This window comes from Bos taurus, chromosome 3, assembly GCF_002263795.3.
Source record: "Bos taurus isolate L1 Dominette 01449 registration number 42190680 breed Hereford chromosome 3, ARS-UCD2.0, whole genome shotgun sequence".
NCBI classification, from domain to species: Eukaryota; Metazoa; Chordata; class Mammalia; order Artiodactyla; family Bovidae; genus Bos; species Bos taurus.
Window position 1 is genome coordinate 79,092,170 of NC_037330.1, and position 17,742 is coordinate 79,109,911.

The 17,742-nt window shown below is 42.1% G+C and overlaps 1 protein-coding gene across 1 annotated transcript in view; it reads right to left on the bottom strand.

Annotated features, from left to right (window-relative positions):
• Nucleotides 1–17,742, bottom strand: part of PDE4B (phosphodiesterase 4B) — a 449,624-nt gene that overhangs the window by 134,982 nt on the left and 296,900 nt on the right. Inside the window, 2 exon segments of the mRNA NM_001102546.1 lie at nucleotides 7,514–7,584; nucleotides 7,716–7,752. Coding sequence (NP_001096016.1) covers nucleotides 7,514–7,584; nucleotides 7,716–7,752 — 108 coding nt within the window.

Genomic DNA, 17,742 nt, shown 5'->3' on the forward strand with positions numbered 1-17,742 from the left:
GTTCTTGCCTGGAGAATCCCAGGGACCGGGGAGCCTGGTGGGCTGCCGTCTATGGGGTCGCACAGAGTCGGACACAACTGAAGTGACTTAGCAGCAGCAGCAGCAGCAGCAGCATTAGTCATATTCACTGGAAGGACTGATGCTGAAGCTAAAGCTCCAATTCTTTGGCCACCTGATGCAAAGAGCCAAATCACTGGAAAAGACCCTCATGCTGGGAAAGATTGAGGGTAGGAAGAGAAAGGGATGACAGAAGATGGCTGATTGGATGACATCACCAACTCAATGGACATGAGTTTGAGCAAGCTCCAGGAGATGGTGAAAGATAGGGAAGCCTAGTGTGCTGCAGGAGTTGGACACAACTGAACAACGGAACAACGACACCAAATTAGATGCAACTTTCTTACTGCTGGGGATCTACTACATTTGCTGAGTGTGCTTTGGACCAGAAGTGACACAAAGGGCCATGATTTGGAGGGCAGTCCTCAGCCTGAGTCCTCAATCCTCAGTTCTGGATGAGCTCTCTGTATGGCAGCTATGGTCCTAGGGCACTCTGTGTATAGCAACTCTGCATGTGTATGTGGTTCAAAACCCCAAGGCTATGGAAAAACCTGATTCCCCAGAAAATGCTTCAGCTAACAGCCTGTAATCATCAGTGTGCGTGTGCATGCTTAGTTGCTCAGTCATGTCTGACTCTTTGGGACCCCATGGACTGTAACCCACCAGGCTCCTCTGTTCGTGGGATTCTCCAAGCAAGAATACTGGAGTGGATTGCCATGCCCTCCTTCAGGGGATCTTCCTGACCCAAAGACTGAACCCTTGTCTCCTGAGTCTCTTGCATTAGCTGGCTGATTCTTTATCATTAATGCCACCTAATCAGCAGGGTTAGAAGGAATTCCCTGATACTTTCACAGAGGAAAGACCTCCAAGCCCATGCTAAGAAAACAGTAACTGAAAACATTCCATCACATCACCCCCGACACCAATTCTCCTTGGAGCTGTGCAGTGTAGTGGTTTGGGGTCCTGCTATGCTAAAGAAGCCTTTGGAATGTACCTTATTCACCCCTTCTTCCTCAATTCCCACCTCCATCATCTTGGTTCAGAGTTTCACTCCTCACAGTTTAATTCTTGAAACCATTTCCTAGCTCATGTCTCTGCCTCAGGTTCTCTGACCTTCAGCTATTCTGTAAGTTCTTAAATGACTCTCTTCCAAAACCTTCAGAGATTTCATCCCATAATGCAGAAGACTGAATAGTAGTAAATGTGAAAGTGTAGTAAATGGAAAGATGTGAGATAATAAAATATATATATTTTATTTTATATATATATATGCAGATGACACCAACCTTATGGCAGAAAGTGAAGAGCAACTAAAAAGCCTCTTGATAAAAGTGAAAGTGGAGAGTGAAAAAGTTGGCTTAAAGCTCAACATTCAGAAAACGAAGATCATGGCATCTGGTCCCATCACTTCATGGCAAATAGATGGGGAAACAGTGGAAACAGTGTCAGACTTTTGTTTTTCTGGGCTCCAAAATCACTACAGATGGTGACTGCAGCCATGAAATTAAAAGACGCTTACTCCTTGGAAGGAAAGTTATGACCAACCTAGATAGCATATTCAAAAGCAGAGACATTATTTTGCCAACAAAGGTCCATCTAGTCAAGGCTATGGTTTTTCCTGTGGTCATGTATGGATGTGAGAGTTGGACTGTGAAGAAGGCTGAGCGCCGAAGAATTGATGCTTTTGAACTGTGGTGTTGGAGAAGACTCTTGAGAGTCCCTTGGACAGCAAGGAGATCCAGCCAGTCCATTCTGAAGGAGATCAGCCCTGGGATTTCTTTGGAAGGAATGATGCTAAAGCTGAAATTCCACAGTACTTTGGCCACCTCATGCGAAGAGTTGACTCATTGGAAAAGACTCTGATGCTGGGGGGGATTGGGGGCAAGAGGAGAAGGGGACGACGGAGGATGAGATGGCTGGATGGCATCACTGACTCGTTGGACGTGAGTCTGGGTGAACTCCGGGAGTTGGTGACGGACAGGGAGGCCTGGCGTGCTGCGATTCATGGGGTCACAGAGTTGGACAGGACTGAGCGACTGATCTGATCTGATAGGTCTCTGCCCTGCTTCCTGATACAGAGCTCCCCAAACTCCTGTAATTTCCTAAGAAAGAAGAGCACTGGGAGCATATTTTGTTCTAAAGGGGTGACTCTGCATCTGGGTGACTCCTGGATGGGAGCTGGTCACCTGAAATACCGAGCCATGAATAGAAGCTTAGAATTTTCAGCCATATCCCTCATCCTCCAGAAAGGAGAGAAGGGCTGGGAACGGAGATAATCATTGATCATGACTATGTGAAGAAACCTCTGTCAAATCCTAATAATACAGGTATCAGAGAGCTTCAAGCTGGCAAACACATCCACACTAGGAGGGTGATACACCCCAGCTCCATGAGGATGGACCCTCCCAGGCTCGACCCTGTGTGTCTTTTCATCAGGCTGTTCACCTGTATCCTCTATCACATTCTTTAATAAACTGGTAAACATATGTAAGTGTTTCCTTAGATTCTGTGAGCAGCTCAGGCAAATTAATGAGACCTGGGGGAGGGGTGGGTTAGAATAAATTAGATACAGGTTGAAATAGGATAGACATAGATTCATTAGAATCTACAGCTGGTGCGATCAGAAGCACAGATGATAATCTGAGCTTGTGACTGGTGTCTGAAAAGTGGGGAGGAAGGCAGTGTGCAATCTTGCGGGACTGAGCACTTATGGGATCTGACGCTATCTCCAAGTAGAGAGTGTTGGGATTGAATTAAATTATCAGACATTCAGTTGGTGTCCAACATTTGCTTGTAATTGTGGGGAAAAATCTGCATGGATTGGTGACCAGACATGTCAGAAATGAAGTGTTTTGTGTGGATAGTAAAGAAGACTCACAGGAAGACAGAACCCACATGGGAAGAACTAAGTTTCTCACCACACAGGAAGGAAAAAACTGAGTTTTTCTTACAAAAGAGCACTGCAAGAATTAGGATGCCAGGTTTCAGGACTGGTTTGGCATGTCTCCAGAAGTGAGCTATTTTTGCACTAATCATTTGATTTCCCTGAGCTCTGGTTCCTTGTCCATTGAGCAGAGGCAACATGCCTGTCACATCACAAATCTTATTTACGGTGATGATAACTGAGATAATGGACATGAAAACTCCAAAGTGTCACACTATTTCTGGCTTCAGCAAGAGATATGTAACCATCACTTACAATAATTCACATTTATTGAGCACTTACCATGTGCTGTAAGTTGTTATAAGTGCTTTACAAATATCAACAAATTTCATTCTCAGAACAACCCTATTTATAGACTGGGAAACTGAGCTCCAGAGAGGTGAAATAATTTCCCCAAGTCACATAATTTTCAATAGGTAGAATTGAGTTAGGAAGTGATAAATAAGGCCCCAGAAGCCATATTCTGTAAAGAAAAAAAAGTGGGGAAACAGAAAGGATCACTTTTGAAAAAGTAATTTTCAAAACATTTCCCTAACAATTATTAATTCAGAGAATTAATGATGAATACTTATGGAGCAAACACTATTTGTCAGGTGTTCTGCTAATTCTTAGAGAGTCAAGGAAAAGAAAATGTAATTTTCAAGGGTCCTTACAAGACACACAGTCTAGTAGTAGGAGTGGCAAAGACCCATCCATGATTTGCAGAGTGTTCTGGGGCCACTGAAGGACGCTCAGCCAGGCTTGACAGGGTCGGGGGAAGCATCCTGGTGAAGGTGACACAGAGGTGTGTATAAAGGACCAGCAAGATTCAGTGGCACAATCAATGGAAGGTGGAGAGAGACACTTTAGGAGGTGAGAACAGTAAGTCCATGATTAGGATATAGAATAGAACACGCAGGGAACAAACATGACGCAGATGATAGAACGTGATGTCATGTGGCCAGACTCCTGGTCTGATTGTACACCTCTGTACCTCTGGGAATGTCCCATTAGAATGGAAATCCTGAAAAGGGCAGAGAACTTGTATGTTATGGTCACTAATTATATCACCAATGCCTGGTACAAGGTGGTGCTCAATACATATTTGTTAAGTACAAACAAAAATACGTGGATGAATAGTATCTGAATAAATACTTGTTGAGAGAATTATTTAATAATAAACACAGAGCACCTCTGCAAATGAGGGCTTTCCTTGTGGTTCAGCTGGTAAAGAATCCGCCTGCAATGCTGGAGATTAGGGTTCTATCCCTGGGTTGGGAAGATCCCCTGAAGAAGGGAAAGGCTACCCACTGCAGTATTCTGGCCTGGAGAATTCCATGGACTGTATAGCCCATGGGGTCACAAAGAGTCGGAGATGACCGAGCGACTTTTACTCACTTCACCACTGCAAATGAGGTTGGGAAAGCTTCTAGCTTTCCTGTATATCCAGTGTAAACTCGATCAACTATCAGTCCAACTAGCTTGAGTTAGATCACAAGACACCTTGGGGCCAAGCACCTGCATTCATCTTAATGATTAGACAGTGAACCACTGAAGCTGGAAAGTGACACAGCCACATAGTAGTGAAAAAGATGACTACGGTGGCACTTTGGAGAATAATTCAGAGGAGGAGAAACTGATGATGGGAAAAACTCCATAGAAATATGTAGGACCATCTCACAGGAAGCCCCCGTGAAAAATGATAGAACAGTGAAAGGAAAAGTTAGCTTTCAAGGTAGGGTCTACTCTTACTTTTAATAACGCCATTCAATAAAAATTTGGATAAAAGCAAAACAGAGGGTTGAAGAATAATTTCAGAAAGACTAGAGAGACAGGATTTCCTACAGGGTGAACACTAGCTTAGAAAAATCAGGAGACTTAAGGTTTTGTCCTGGTGTGTCTTTAGCCTATGGTATGGTTGTTAGCAACTTGCTGGATTTCTGAGGGCCTAATTTCTCCTTCTGTAAAACAAAGCTGCTGAATCAATGGTCTCAAAGTTCTCCTCTGGCCCTACCATTCCAGGATCACGAGTTCTATCATCTCCTTTTCTTAAAAAAAAAAAAAAAAAAAATTATTTATTTTTGGTTGTGCTAGGTCTTCCTTGCTGCACACGACTTTCTCTAGTTGCAGTGAGCAGGGGCCACTCTTCATTGCTATTCTTTCTTGAGGCACCGCAGGCTTCTCACTGGGGTGGCTTCTTTTGTTGCAGAGCACAGGTTCTAGGCCCACAGGCTTCAGTGGTTGCGGCACATAGGCTCAGCTGTTGTTACAAATGGACTTAAGTTGCTCCACAGCACATAAAATCTTCCTGGATCAGGGATCAAACTTGTGTCCCCTGCATTGGTAGGCAGACTCTATCCACTGAAACACCAGGGAAGTTTGGTTCTATGACCTTCTGGTTTCTGCGATGATTGTTAAATTGCTGGATAGTGAATGACATAGCACTTAGACCCACAGATTGAAATGATTTTGGAGGAGAAAGCTACTGCAGTATGATCAGCTCAAACCTTTCATTTAACAGATAAGGTGACCACAGTTCAGCCATGTTAGTTGAAATGGCCAAGCTTATGTAGCTTGTTAAAGACAGAAGAGAGGATAGTGCTACTCTTAATCATCAAATTACATGCATCTGTTTATATATTACCGAAACATAGGCAACTTGGACCTGACCTTTTGTTACTTTTAATCTTAAATTTGAACTTCTGAACTCATTAATAGCTTAATCCAAAATAATTTTAATAGAATTTATGGTCTTTACTGATGAGTACTCATATATCTTAGATGACACCACCCTAATGGCAGAAAGTGAAGAGGGACTAAAAAGCCTCTTGATGAAAGTGAAAGAGGAGAGTGAAAAAGTTGGCTTAAAGCTCAACATTCAGAAAACTAAGATCATGGCATCCAGTCCCATCACTTCATGGGAAATAGATGGGGAAACAGTGGAAACAGTGGCTGACTTTATCTTTGGGGGCTCCAAAATCACTGCAGATGGTGACTGCAGCCATGAAATTAAAAGACGCTTACTCCTTAGAAGGAAAGTTATGACCAATCTAGATGGCATATTAAAAAGCAGAGACATTACTTTGTCAACAAAGGTCCATCTAGTCAAGGCTATGGTTTTTCCAGTGGTCATATATGGATGTGAGAGTTGGACTGTGAAGAAAGCTGAGCGCTGAAGAATTGATGCTTTTGAACTGTGGTGTTGGAGAAGACTCTTGAGAGTCCCTTGGACTGCAAGAAGATCCAACCAGTCCATTCTAAAGGAGATCAGTCCTGGGTGTTCACTGGAAGGACTAAAGCTCAAGCTGAAACTCTAATACTTTGGCCACCTCATAGGAAGAGTTGACTCATTGGAAAAGACCCTGATGCTGGGAGGGATTGGGGGCAGGAGGAGAAGGGGACGCCAGAGGATGAGATGGCTGGATGGCATCACTGACTTAATGGACATGAGTTTGTGTAAACTCTGGGAGTTGGTGATGGACAGGGTTGCTGGTGTGCTATGATTCATGAGGTCGCAAAGAGTCGGACACGACTGAGCGACTGAACTGAACTGAACTGATTCATATTTTCAAGCAGTAAATACAAAAGGAGAAAGGAAAAAAAAATCTCATCCTTTCATTTGTTAAACTCTTGTCTACTAAGTGTTAAAGATACAAAGATTAATAAGATCTGGACTAATTTCTAACGTCTTCGGTTCAGTTCAGTCGCTCAGTCGTGTCCGACTCTTTGCGACCCCATGAACCACAGCACACCAGGCCTCCCTGTCCATCACCAACTCCCGGAGTTCACCCAGACCCATATCCATTGAGTCGGTGATGCCATGTAACTATCTCATCCTCTGTCGTCCCCTTCTCCTCCTCCCCTCAATCTTTCCCAGAATCAGGATCTTTTCAAGTGAGTCAGTTCTTCGCATCAGGTGGCCAAAGTATTGGAGTTTCAGCTTCACTATCAGTCCTTCCAATGAATATTCAGGAATGATTTTCTTTAGGATGGACTGATTAGATCTCCTTGCTGTCCAAGGGACTCTCAAGAGTCTTCTCCAACACCATAGTTCAAAAGCATCAATTCTTCTGCACTCAGCTTTCTTTATAGTCCAACTCTCACATCCATACATGACTATTGGAAAAACCATAGCCTTTGGAAAAACCATAGCCTTGACTAGACAGACCTTTGTTGACAAAGTAATGTCTCTGCATTTCAATATGCTGTCTAGGTTGGTCATAACTTTCCTTCCAAAGAGTAAGCATATTTTAACTCCATGGCCACAATCACCATCTGCAGTGATTTTGGAGCCCAGTAAAATAAAGTCAGCCACTGTTTCTACTGTTTCCCCATCTATTTGCCATGAAATGATACCAGTTCTAAAATACTATGGTGATCCATCCTACTTCCAAATGTTATCATGTACCCTAACCTAGAGAGGAGGACAAATTTCCATTCATTAGTGTTAAGTTGTGTGTTTGTGTGTGTTAGTGCTATACAGTGTTTCACCTTTTGGAAGGGATTCATAACTTCACAAATATGTGTGCTTACTTATTGGATGTTCCGTGAAGGTTTGTCAGCAGAGTAAAGTTGTTTCTCACACTTCGCAAGCTGGCAAGGACCTAAAAGGAAAATATTTCCACAGTTAGGAGTGGTTAGGAACAAAAGGAGAGGGCTAGGTAGGTTCATAGACCACTCTTAGAAACTATACTCAGGGACAGAGCGAGAATGAGCCAGGCAGCATGATACGTACCTGGGCAAAAGGTGTTACAATCAAGTCATCGCCATGTCTGGTGAAAAGAGAGAGAGAGAAAAAAAAAAAAAACTTTAAAATGTATTTGCATTATAACTATGACATATAAACTGTCATTAAACTTCATCGGTGTTAGCAACACAAATGTTAGACAAGTCATTCTACCTGGATATAAGGCAGGACTGATTTAGGCAGAGATGGGAATTTCAGGACCTTGAAAGAAAAAAGAAAAACCCACCAGGTTCATAGCTCCTAGATTTACAGTGGCTACACATAAAAACACTTGCAAGTAAGTTTATATCTTCAGGGTATATTCTCATTAAATAGCAGACCCAGAGAACTGTAATTCAAAGCGATTTGTGGATTTTGGTTGCCAGAGCCAGGAAATTCAAAGGGAGGGCTGCTCACAGGCACACACAGGGCTGGAAAAAATGGCCTAACAGTCTGGATAAAGGTTAACTTTGGATTTCCTGGCTTTTGTTGATTTGAACCACAGCCTTAATGCCATTTAAACACAGATTTCTGTCTGGGAATCCCATTACTTTTGTTTTTAATATAACTTTTTTCTTAAAGTACCCAAGGAAAAGCTTTTACGGGAGTGTAGGGATTGAACCTACTATTATCATATCACCATCTCTCACTTTGTCCCAAAGATTTGATTGAGCTGAGCCACATAAATTCTGTACTTGGGAATACTCAGAAGTGTGTTTTCAGGAGACTTCTCTCTCTGGTACAGGCTTTGATAAATCTTCTTAAATCCACATGGCAAGATCTCCATTAAAACCATTAGAGGACACGCTGGGCTGAGCTGTAGACACATAATCGGGCCAATTTGCTATCACAGTGTGAATCATAAGTTGCGCAGAAAGTAGTGGACAGTGACTTTCCTTCACTGTCTGATCATCTGCTTTGTATCATCGATCACTGCACAAATATGGCACTTATTTGCTAGCTATCAGAGTGCAACCAATGGTTATTAAGCACCTGCCCAGCACCAGGCATCAGGTGAGGCCTTGGGATCCAGGCTTGGATAACACCTGTATCCTTGGGGACCTCTTCTTTAGTGTGGGTTTTTATTTTAGGGTTTCATTTAGTACAATATTTTCTGTTCTACTGTGGTTTTTAGCTAGAAGTCCCCCTTCAATTTCATCTAGTAAACTTTCTGTGCATCTGCTTTGTACAGTGACTATAAAAAGAACACTGACAAGACTAAGCATTCTTTGAATGATTGCCATCTGTCAGGTCCTCCGGGAAGCCTCATTTAACTCTTGTAAGAAGACTTGAAGCAGCTAATCTTAGGCCTATTTTATAGATAATATCAAAGCTCAGAGTAGGTAAGCCATTGCTTAACCAGCACATAGCTAATAAATGGAAGAACTAAGACTATCAGATTCCAAAAATCTGTGCTATTAACCATTATGTTTTCCTATTTTTTGATGGCCCTGCATGGTTGACTAAATTCATGGTTGACAGAGTTCACGATCCCCTCAAATTAAAACAGGAGACAAAAAAAAAAAAAAAAAATCCAAAACACTGCAGTAGATAGTATAAATCATATAAATATAGAATGAGAATATGAACAATAGATACTTAATGGGGGTACAAAGGAGAAGTGTTAATTACAGATCAGACAAGACAGGAAAGGTTTGATTGAACAGGTGGTATTTGAAATGAATTTGCAAGTATAGGCTTTAAAAGGTAGGGATGGTAGATGCTTCTAATGAGAGCAATACAAGAATAGAGGTCCTGAAATGGGAAAATACTGGACCTGGAGATGCTTGGTGGTTGTTTGGACAGAGCTGAGTACATAACAGACATTTACAGAGGACAATACTCGAAGGTCCCCCACACTCATATTATGGACATTGTGAACAACGGTTGTGGAATTGGTGCTTAATTCTGCAGAAGAAATGAGGTTTGCGGTGAGATAGGCGAATGTGAAGTCAAGTGGGCCTTAGAAAGCATCACTACGAACAAAGCTAGTGGAGGTGATGGAATTCCAGTTGAGCTATTTCAAATCCTGGAAGATGATGCTGTGAAAGTGCTGCACTCAATATGCCAGCAAATTTGGAAAACTCAGCAGTGGCCACAGGATTGGAAAACGTCAGTTTTCATTCCAATCCCAAAGAAAGGCAACGCCAAAGAATGCTCAAACTACCGCACAATTGCACTCATCACACATGCTAGTAAAGGAATGCTCAAAATTCTCCAAGCCAGGCTTCAGCAATACGTGAACTGTGAACTTCCAGATGTTCAAGCTGGTTTTAGAAAAGGCAGAGGAACCAGAGATCAAATTGCCAACATCCGCTGGATCATGAAAAAAGCAAGAGAGTTCCAGAAAAACATCTAGTTCTGCTTTATTGACTATGCCAAAGCCTTTGACTGTGTGGATCACAATAAACTGTGGAAAATTCTGAAAGAGATGGGAATACCAGACCACCTGACCTGCCTCTTGAGAAATCTGTATGCAGGTCAGGAAGCAACAGTTAGAACTGGGCATGGAACAACAGACTGGTTCCAAATAGGAAAAGGAGTACGTCAAGGCTGTATACTGTCACCCTGTTTATTTAACTTATATGCAGAGTACATCATGAGAAATGCTGGGCTGGAAGAAGCACAACCTGGAAATCAAGATTGCTGGGAGAAATATCAAGAACCTCAGACATGCAGATGATACCACCCTTATGGCAGAAAGTGAAGAGGAACTAAAAAGCCTCTTGATGAAAGTGAAAGAGGAGAGTGAAAAAGTTGGCTGAAAGCTCAACATTCAGAAAACGAAGATCATGGCATCTGGTCCCATCACTTCATGGCAAATAGATGGGGAAACAGTGGAAGCAGTGTCAGACTTTATTTTGGGGGCTCCAAAATCACTCAGATGGTGACTGCAGCCATGAAATTAAAGGATGCTTACTCCTTGGAAGGAAAGTTATGACCAAGCTTGATAGCATATTCAAAAGTAGAGACATTACTTTGCCAACAAAGGTCTGTCTAGTCAAGGCTATGGTTTTTCCAGTGGTCATGTATGGATGTGAGAGTTGGACTGTGAAGAAAGCTGCTGCTTCTGCTGCTAAGCTGCTTCAGTCGTGTCCGACTCTGTGCGACCCCATCCGAAGAATTGATGCTTTTGAACTGTGGTGTTGGAGAAGACTCCTGAGAGTCCCCTGGACTGCAAGGAGATCCAATTAGTCCGTTCTAAAGGAGATCAGTCCTGGGTATTCACTGGAAGGACTGGTGCTCAAGCTGAAACTCCAATACTTTGGCCACCTTATAGAAGAGTTGACTCATTGGAAAAGACTCTGATGCTGGGAGGGATTGGTGGCAGGAGCAGAAGGGGATGACAGAGGATGAGATGGCTGGATGGCATCACCAACTCGATGGACATGGGTTTGGGTGAACTCCAGGCATTGGACAGGGAGGCTGGCATGCTGCAATTCATGGGGTCGCAAAGAGTCAGACACGACTGAGTGACTGAACTGGCTAACTGAGGCGAACAGAAAAGTGCTTTGGAAAGCAAAATGCTATGGGCATGAGAGATAGAAGCGAGGGCAGCGCCAAGAAGAATGGTTGGAAGGATGTTGCTGTCAGTCAGATGAGAAGACTTTGGTGAGGGAGAGGAAGAAACAAGCAAAGACAACTGGAAGAGACCCTGAACATGTTGCCAAGGACTTGGCATTAGTTGGATACGGTTCATAAAGAAACACTATTTTCATTTTTAGAACAGGTATCTGGGAAAATAGTGAAGTCATGAGTAGAAATAAAAAAGTGAGGAGGAGTTGGAGGAGATGTGTCACTTTCTCACACATTGAGTTTTAAGATACTCATTGATATCCTGGTGGAAATAGCAAGTGGGAAGACTAAAATATGGGGATTAGAGCTAGAGATTTAGGACTTACTTACAATAATGGGCAACCACTGAAGTAATGGCAGAGAGTGGCTTCATGGATGGGAGTATATAGAGAGATTCAAAGGAAGAACCTCAGGGTTCTTGGAGAGGAGTGAAAACGAGAGACAGAGTAAGAGTGAAGAGACATGCAGTTGTAATAAATGCAGGGTGGTGAGATGTTACAAGAACTGCCCCTTCCCAAGCTTTTTTGGGGGGATGAACTTCAGATGGGTGAAATAGCCTACTATTTGTTCAGATTTCTCCTGTGAAGTTCATATTGTTCAGAAGACATCCTGGGTGAGTTGGGAATACAGTGACAGTGTTAGACTTAAGTAGATCAGCTATGGCTCCTGGATTTCTGGAATCTACATTCCCAACAAAAGTTAAATAATATGAGCAAATTTCACACATAAATAGTGCCAAAAGCTGATATACTTTTGCATGAATAGGGAGCTACTAAAACTGTACAAACTAATGATTCAAGGCAGGTTAAAAAAATTCAGACAGTGAGCGAGTATGAAGCCTGGCCAGCAGCACACGGGCACCTGGGCCAACTTGGGTTCATCTGGTGTGGAGCTCAGGCGTGGACCCACAGCAGGTAGCCCAAGCTCAACATTCAGAAAACTAAGATCATGGCATCTGGTCCCATCACTTCATGGCAAACAGATGTGGAAAGAATGGAAACAGTAACAGACTTCATTTTTTTGAGCTCCGAAATCACTGCAGATGGTAACTGCAGTCATGAAATTAAAAGACGCTTGCTCCTTGGAGGAAAAGTTATGACCAACCTAGACAGCATATTAAAAAGCAGAGACATTACTTTGCTAACAAAGGTAAGTCTAGTCAAAGCTATGATTTTTCCAGTAGTCATGTATGAATGTGAGAGTTGGACTGTGAAGAAAACTGAGTGCCTAAGAATTGATGCTTTTGAACTGTGGTATTGGAGAAGACTCTTGAGAGTCCCTTGGACAGCAAGGAGACCCAATGAGTCCATCCTAAAGGAAATCAGTCCTGAATATTCATTGGAAGGACTGATGGTGAAGCTGAAACTCCAATACTTTGGCCATCTGATGCAAAGAACCGACTCATTTGAAAACGTCCTGATGCTGGGAAAGATTGAGGGCAGGAGGAGAAGGGGACAACAAAGGATGAGATGGTTGAATGGCATCACCAACTCAATGGACATGAGTTTGAGTCAACTCCAGGAGTTGGTGATGAACAGGGAGGCCTGGTGTGCTGCAGTCCATGGGGTCGCAAAGAGTTGGACAAGACTGAGTGGCTGAACTGAAATGAACTGAAATAAAAAAATTCAGAGGGCCCTGTTTTGTCAAAATCACTTTATTATGAAACTTCTGAAATTTATGAGAGTAGAACATTCAGAGGCAAGCGATGAATGTTCAGATCCTGAGCACTGGGTCCCTTGAAGAATTTGAACTGTAAAAGCTAAGGCTGTATGTCAGACAGTAACTGCTATAGAAACGATCAGATAATCTGTAGATAAGAAAACGAAAAAACTTCTGTTTGAGTACAGCCATATAATTTATAAAACTAGTTCAAATTTTTTAAATCATAATTTGATATATGAATAAGAAAAGGGAATGAATATAACAAAATACTTGATTGATTATAGAAACTGATGTAGTTGTTAGTTGCCCAAACCACTAGAGAGGGCACTATCCCACAGGAACAAAACCAGATATTCAGAACCATGGCACGAGCACCATCTAGCGACAAACCCAGCACATTACAATTTTGTAGGCTAATTGGAGACGAGTACTGCCTAGAGAATCCCAGGGACTGCGGGGCCTGGTGGGCTGCCCTCTATGGGGTCGCACAGAGTTGGACACGACTGAAGCGACTTAGCAGCAGCAGCAGCAATTCTGAGGGTCTTAATGGCTTCCCAGGTGGCTCAGTGATAAAGAATCTGCCTGCCAATGCTGGAGGCTTGGGTTTGATTCCTGGGTCAGGGAGATGCCCATTTCCTGGAAGGAAATGGCAACCCACTCCAGTATTCTTGCCTGGAAGATCCCATGGACAGAGGAGCCTGGCAGGCTATAGTCCCTGGGGTCTCGGACACAGCTTAGCAACCAAACAACAACTCTGTGGGTCTTAATTGAGTGTGGGTCTGCTCTCAACAATGAAATACTTTTCTACAAAGCAAAAATGCTTCTTCCTACTGCTGCACTCTGGACTTTATCAATTTCACCTTTCTGTTTCCTATCTACACGCAGAATTTTACTTGTACGTTTTTTTGTAACATTGATTTTAGGCTGTCTTAGAGAAATAGACTATACTGTAGTTAAGAGTACAGCTTTTGCCGCCAGACGGCTTTTGGTTTGCTTCTCAGCTGCACTATTACAAACTATGGGACTCTTACAACGTGTTGTGAGATTTAAATGCGTTATTATGTATGTACCACTCTTACAACAGTGCTTGGCACATAAAAGCACTTTTGCTCTTCTGTAATTAAAAATTGCATGGCTATTTTCCCAACTGGTGAGAACTTCTTTAAGACAATCATTTCTGCCCCCATTAAAATCAAGAGTGCTAATATTTATACTGTACTTTACAGTTACAAAGCATTTTCCTGTGTCTTATTTCATGTGGTAAGGGAATGTCCTTGACCCTAGGGAATGGTGTAAGCACTGATCTTGTTGGTCAAGGCTGAAACCTGCCTCTCTCTCATCCCACAGTCAACCACCACCATCTGTGGATCCTAACTTGCAAATATTTATTAATTGCCCACTAGATCTGTTCTAACATAGAATCCAATCCTTTATTATGTAAATTACCAAAGCTCCTCCCATTTGGCTCTTGGAAATAGCTTTAGGCTTTGTCCACCCTCCAAACTGTTCTTTAGATTGTAATCAGTTATCTTTCAAAAACTTTTGTCTGATTATGTATCTTCCTGCTTAAAAGCCTTTAGTAGCTCCAGGCTGCTTGCCTGCAGCATAAATGCTAAGTCCTCACAGGCCCTTCCTGGTGAGGGTCCTGCTTATTTTTCTAGCAAGTCTCTCACCACTTCCTCATCTTTTTGCATTCTTTGCCTGAGCCACACAGAGCTGTGGTTCCCCAAAACATTCTTGAGAACTAGAGTTGGTGAGCACATGGCCCTTCTTCCTGCACACCCTTCTGCTAATTCCTCTAGTTTAGCTGTAATTCCTCAAAGTAGGCCTCTCACTTTGCCAGGCCAGATCTCTCAAAGTCCTGGGCATCCCTTTCTACCATTGCCGTTTTCTGAAGATATTACAACTATCTATTGACTTGGCTTAGTCAGTAAAGAATCTGCCTGCAATGTGGCAGACCCAGGTTTGATCCCTGGGTGGGGAATATCCCCTGGAGGAGGGCATGGCAATCCACTCCAGTATTCTTGCCTGGAGAATCCAATGGACAGAGGAGCCGGGTGGGCTACAGTCCATGGAATCGCAAAGGGTAGGACATGACTGAGTGACTAAGTACAGCACATTGACTTACTAATATTTTAGCTCCCTTGAAGACACAGAAGATGTCTCATTTGCTTGCAAGGTGTCTAAATGTAAGCAAGTTTTGTTCAAAGAAAGGATGGGTATAATTTTTGTAAGCTGGAAAGGTAGGCAGAGCAGAGATTTGTATCATTATTTTTATTTTTCATCATTATTTAGTCCGTTTATATACTGAATATCCATATGGCTTAGTCATCCAGATTACCTGAATTTGAGTTGTGTTTCCCTGTTTACTGGGCAAATTACTTAACCTCTCTGTGCTCCACTGTTCTCCTCTTTAAGAGAAGACAATTATAGTACCAAGACAGTCACAGTACCACCAAGACAATTACAGTACCAAAACAATGATAGTACTACAATACTGAATTATAGTATTCATGCATTAAGGGGAATAAATGAGTTACAATACGTAAACACTTCAAATAGTTATAGGAAATGCTTAGTAAATGTGTGCTTTTATTCATAGATAATTTAGACACTATGAAAAACATTCAGTGTCTTAAAGTTATGGTACTAGTAGGTATAATGGCTGTAACTCAAGTCTTAGATACCACATTGTATTTTTTTGGTAGCCCATCAATAAACAGGTCTTAAATTTAAGTGGGCTGTTATTTCTACTTTTCCTCTTGGTTTTCAGATCTCATTTCCCGTGACTGCTCTCTCTAGAAATCACTTCTCACATCAACAGTAGCTTTAAAAACTTGTCTGTATAAGACTGCAAATAGGATGACTAAATAAAGGAAACAGGGATCTTCCTTCCCTGTGGCTTTACTGGTGGATAATCAAAGGTGGTTCTGCCCAGGTTGGTTCCTCCAAAGTTTTGGACAATATAACTGGCCTTTGGTATATAGACGCACTCCATTAAAGATGACCAGAACACAGGAACTGAACAGAGATCAATAAATTATTGCCACATCTAAGAAAGCAAGGGGAACTTCCTTTTGGGATCCAATGGTCATCTAGTTTTCTTTACTAGAAACCCTTCTTTCAATCTCTTTTGTTGCTGTATGTTAAAGCCCCTTTTAGTTTTCCATTCACATTTTTACTTAGTCATCTGTTCATTCATTCTCCCTGCCTATATTTTTCCTCCTGAAAGAGTTCAGATGAAAACCTGTAAAAAGACAGCATGGTCTCTACTGTTAAGATTTAATGCCAAGGAATTATGCAGGATGTTCTACCTCTTATGTGCATTCATGACTCTTCTGTGCTGGATATGAGGACTCCTGAGTGGGGAACACGCTGCAGCCCTCACCCCACAGCCTTCACGTGAAGATTCCAGCTCTATTATTGTCTTTCTTTCTCTTGACTTTGTGAATAGAAGGCAGGAGAAGCAGCAAGAGGTTCAGGGACTGTGGTTCCTCTATTTATGTCAAGTCATCCTGAAGAGTAATAGTTGGGTCAAATAGCTTTGAGAGAATGACTTCAGTTTAGCTCAAGATACCTGTGTAAATCTGCCTACAATACAGGAGACCTGGGTTTGATTCCTGGATTGGGAAGACTCCTTGAAGGAGGAAATGGGAATCCACTCCAGTATTCTTGCCTGGAGAATTCCATGGACAGAGAAGCCTGGTGGGCTGTGGTCCATGGGGTCACAAACAGTTGGACATAACTGAAAAGACTGAGCACACACCCATGTAAAACGGGATTTTCCAACGTAGTCCTGATAAAATGAAATTCCAGAAGAATCTGGATATTCAAGTCCTACTTCTTGCTGTGTTTAGAAATATAAATTCCTAAACTGACAAATACATGAAAGTTTTACTGTCATGTTGAAATATTTGCAAAACAACATTGTGTGCTATTTTTATTCACTCAAAAATGTTAATATATTTTGTTATCAGTATCTTTGACAGGATGAGATCATGTTGTCAAATGTTTTTTCTTGGGAAGGACTATTCTTTATTTTGAAAGTGTGCCCCATGTTTTAAAGTTTGTTTTTTTTTTTTTTTTAAGTGAGAATGATACTAGTTATTTTGCATATATAATTCTTATCTGTCTAAATCTAAAGTTGGCAACACTCTATAGGTTCTAAAGTTAGGGGAAATTTTTGCTGGTTGATAAAACTGAAAAGAGGCTAACCATTAATTTAGGGACCCTGGATGCAGAGTCATTCAGAACTAGATGTCTGTTTCTACAGCTATAGACTGAGTTGAACTGTGATCTTTAAGATCTCTTCAAGTTCAAAATTTCTATAACCTTTTGATTGTAAGTAAGGAATTGGTGGAGTTTAATTTTAAATTTGGTTAGAATCTGCTGGGAAGCCTCTGAGTGACCCGGAGACACATCAAGCTGTTTGTCATGAGTCTGGGGGAGCCACCAGCTGCTGTCCAAAGTTAGTCTTTCTCCCATGAAACACTCTGAATGAGGCTCTAATTACCTCCATCTTGCCACATCTTCCGCCCAGGGAGGAGAAAGGTGAAAGGTGTTTGTTTTGGTGGAAGAGAAAATTCCAGGTATGTTCACTGTCAAAGTCTCCATTTGAGCCTTGGTCAGAAACTTCCTTAGCACTACGTGATCTACAGCAAAGAGGTATCTACCCTGCATTCACGTTTTCTACCTCTTAGTAGAGATTCTACTTTGCAGTTTGAAGAGCATGCTAAGTCACTTCAGTCGTGTCCGACTCTGTGCGGCCCCATAGATGGCAGCCCACCAGGCTCCCCCA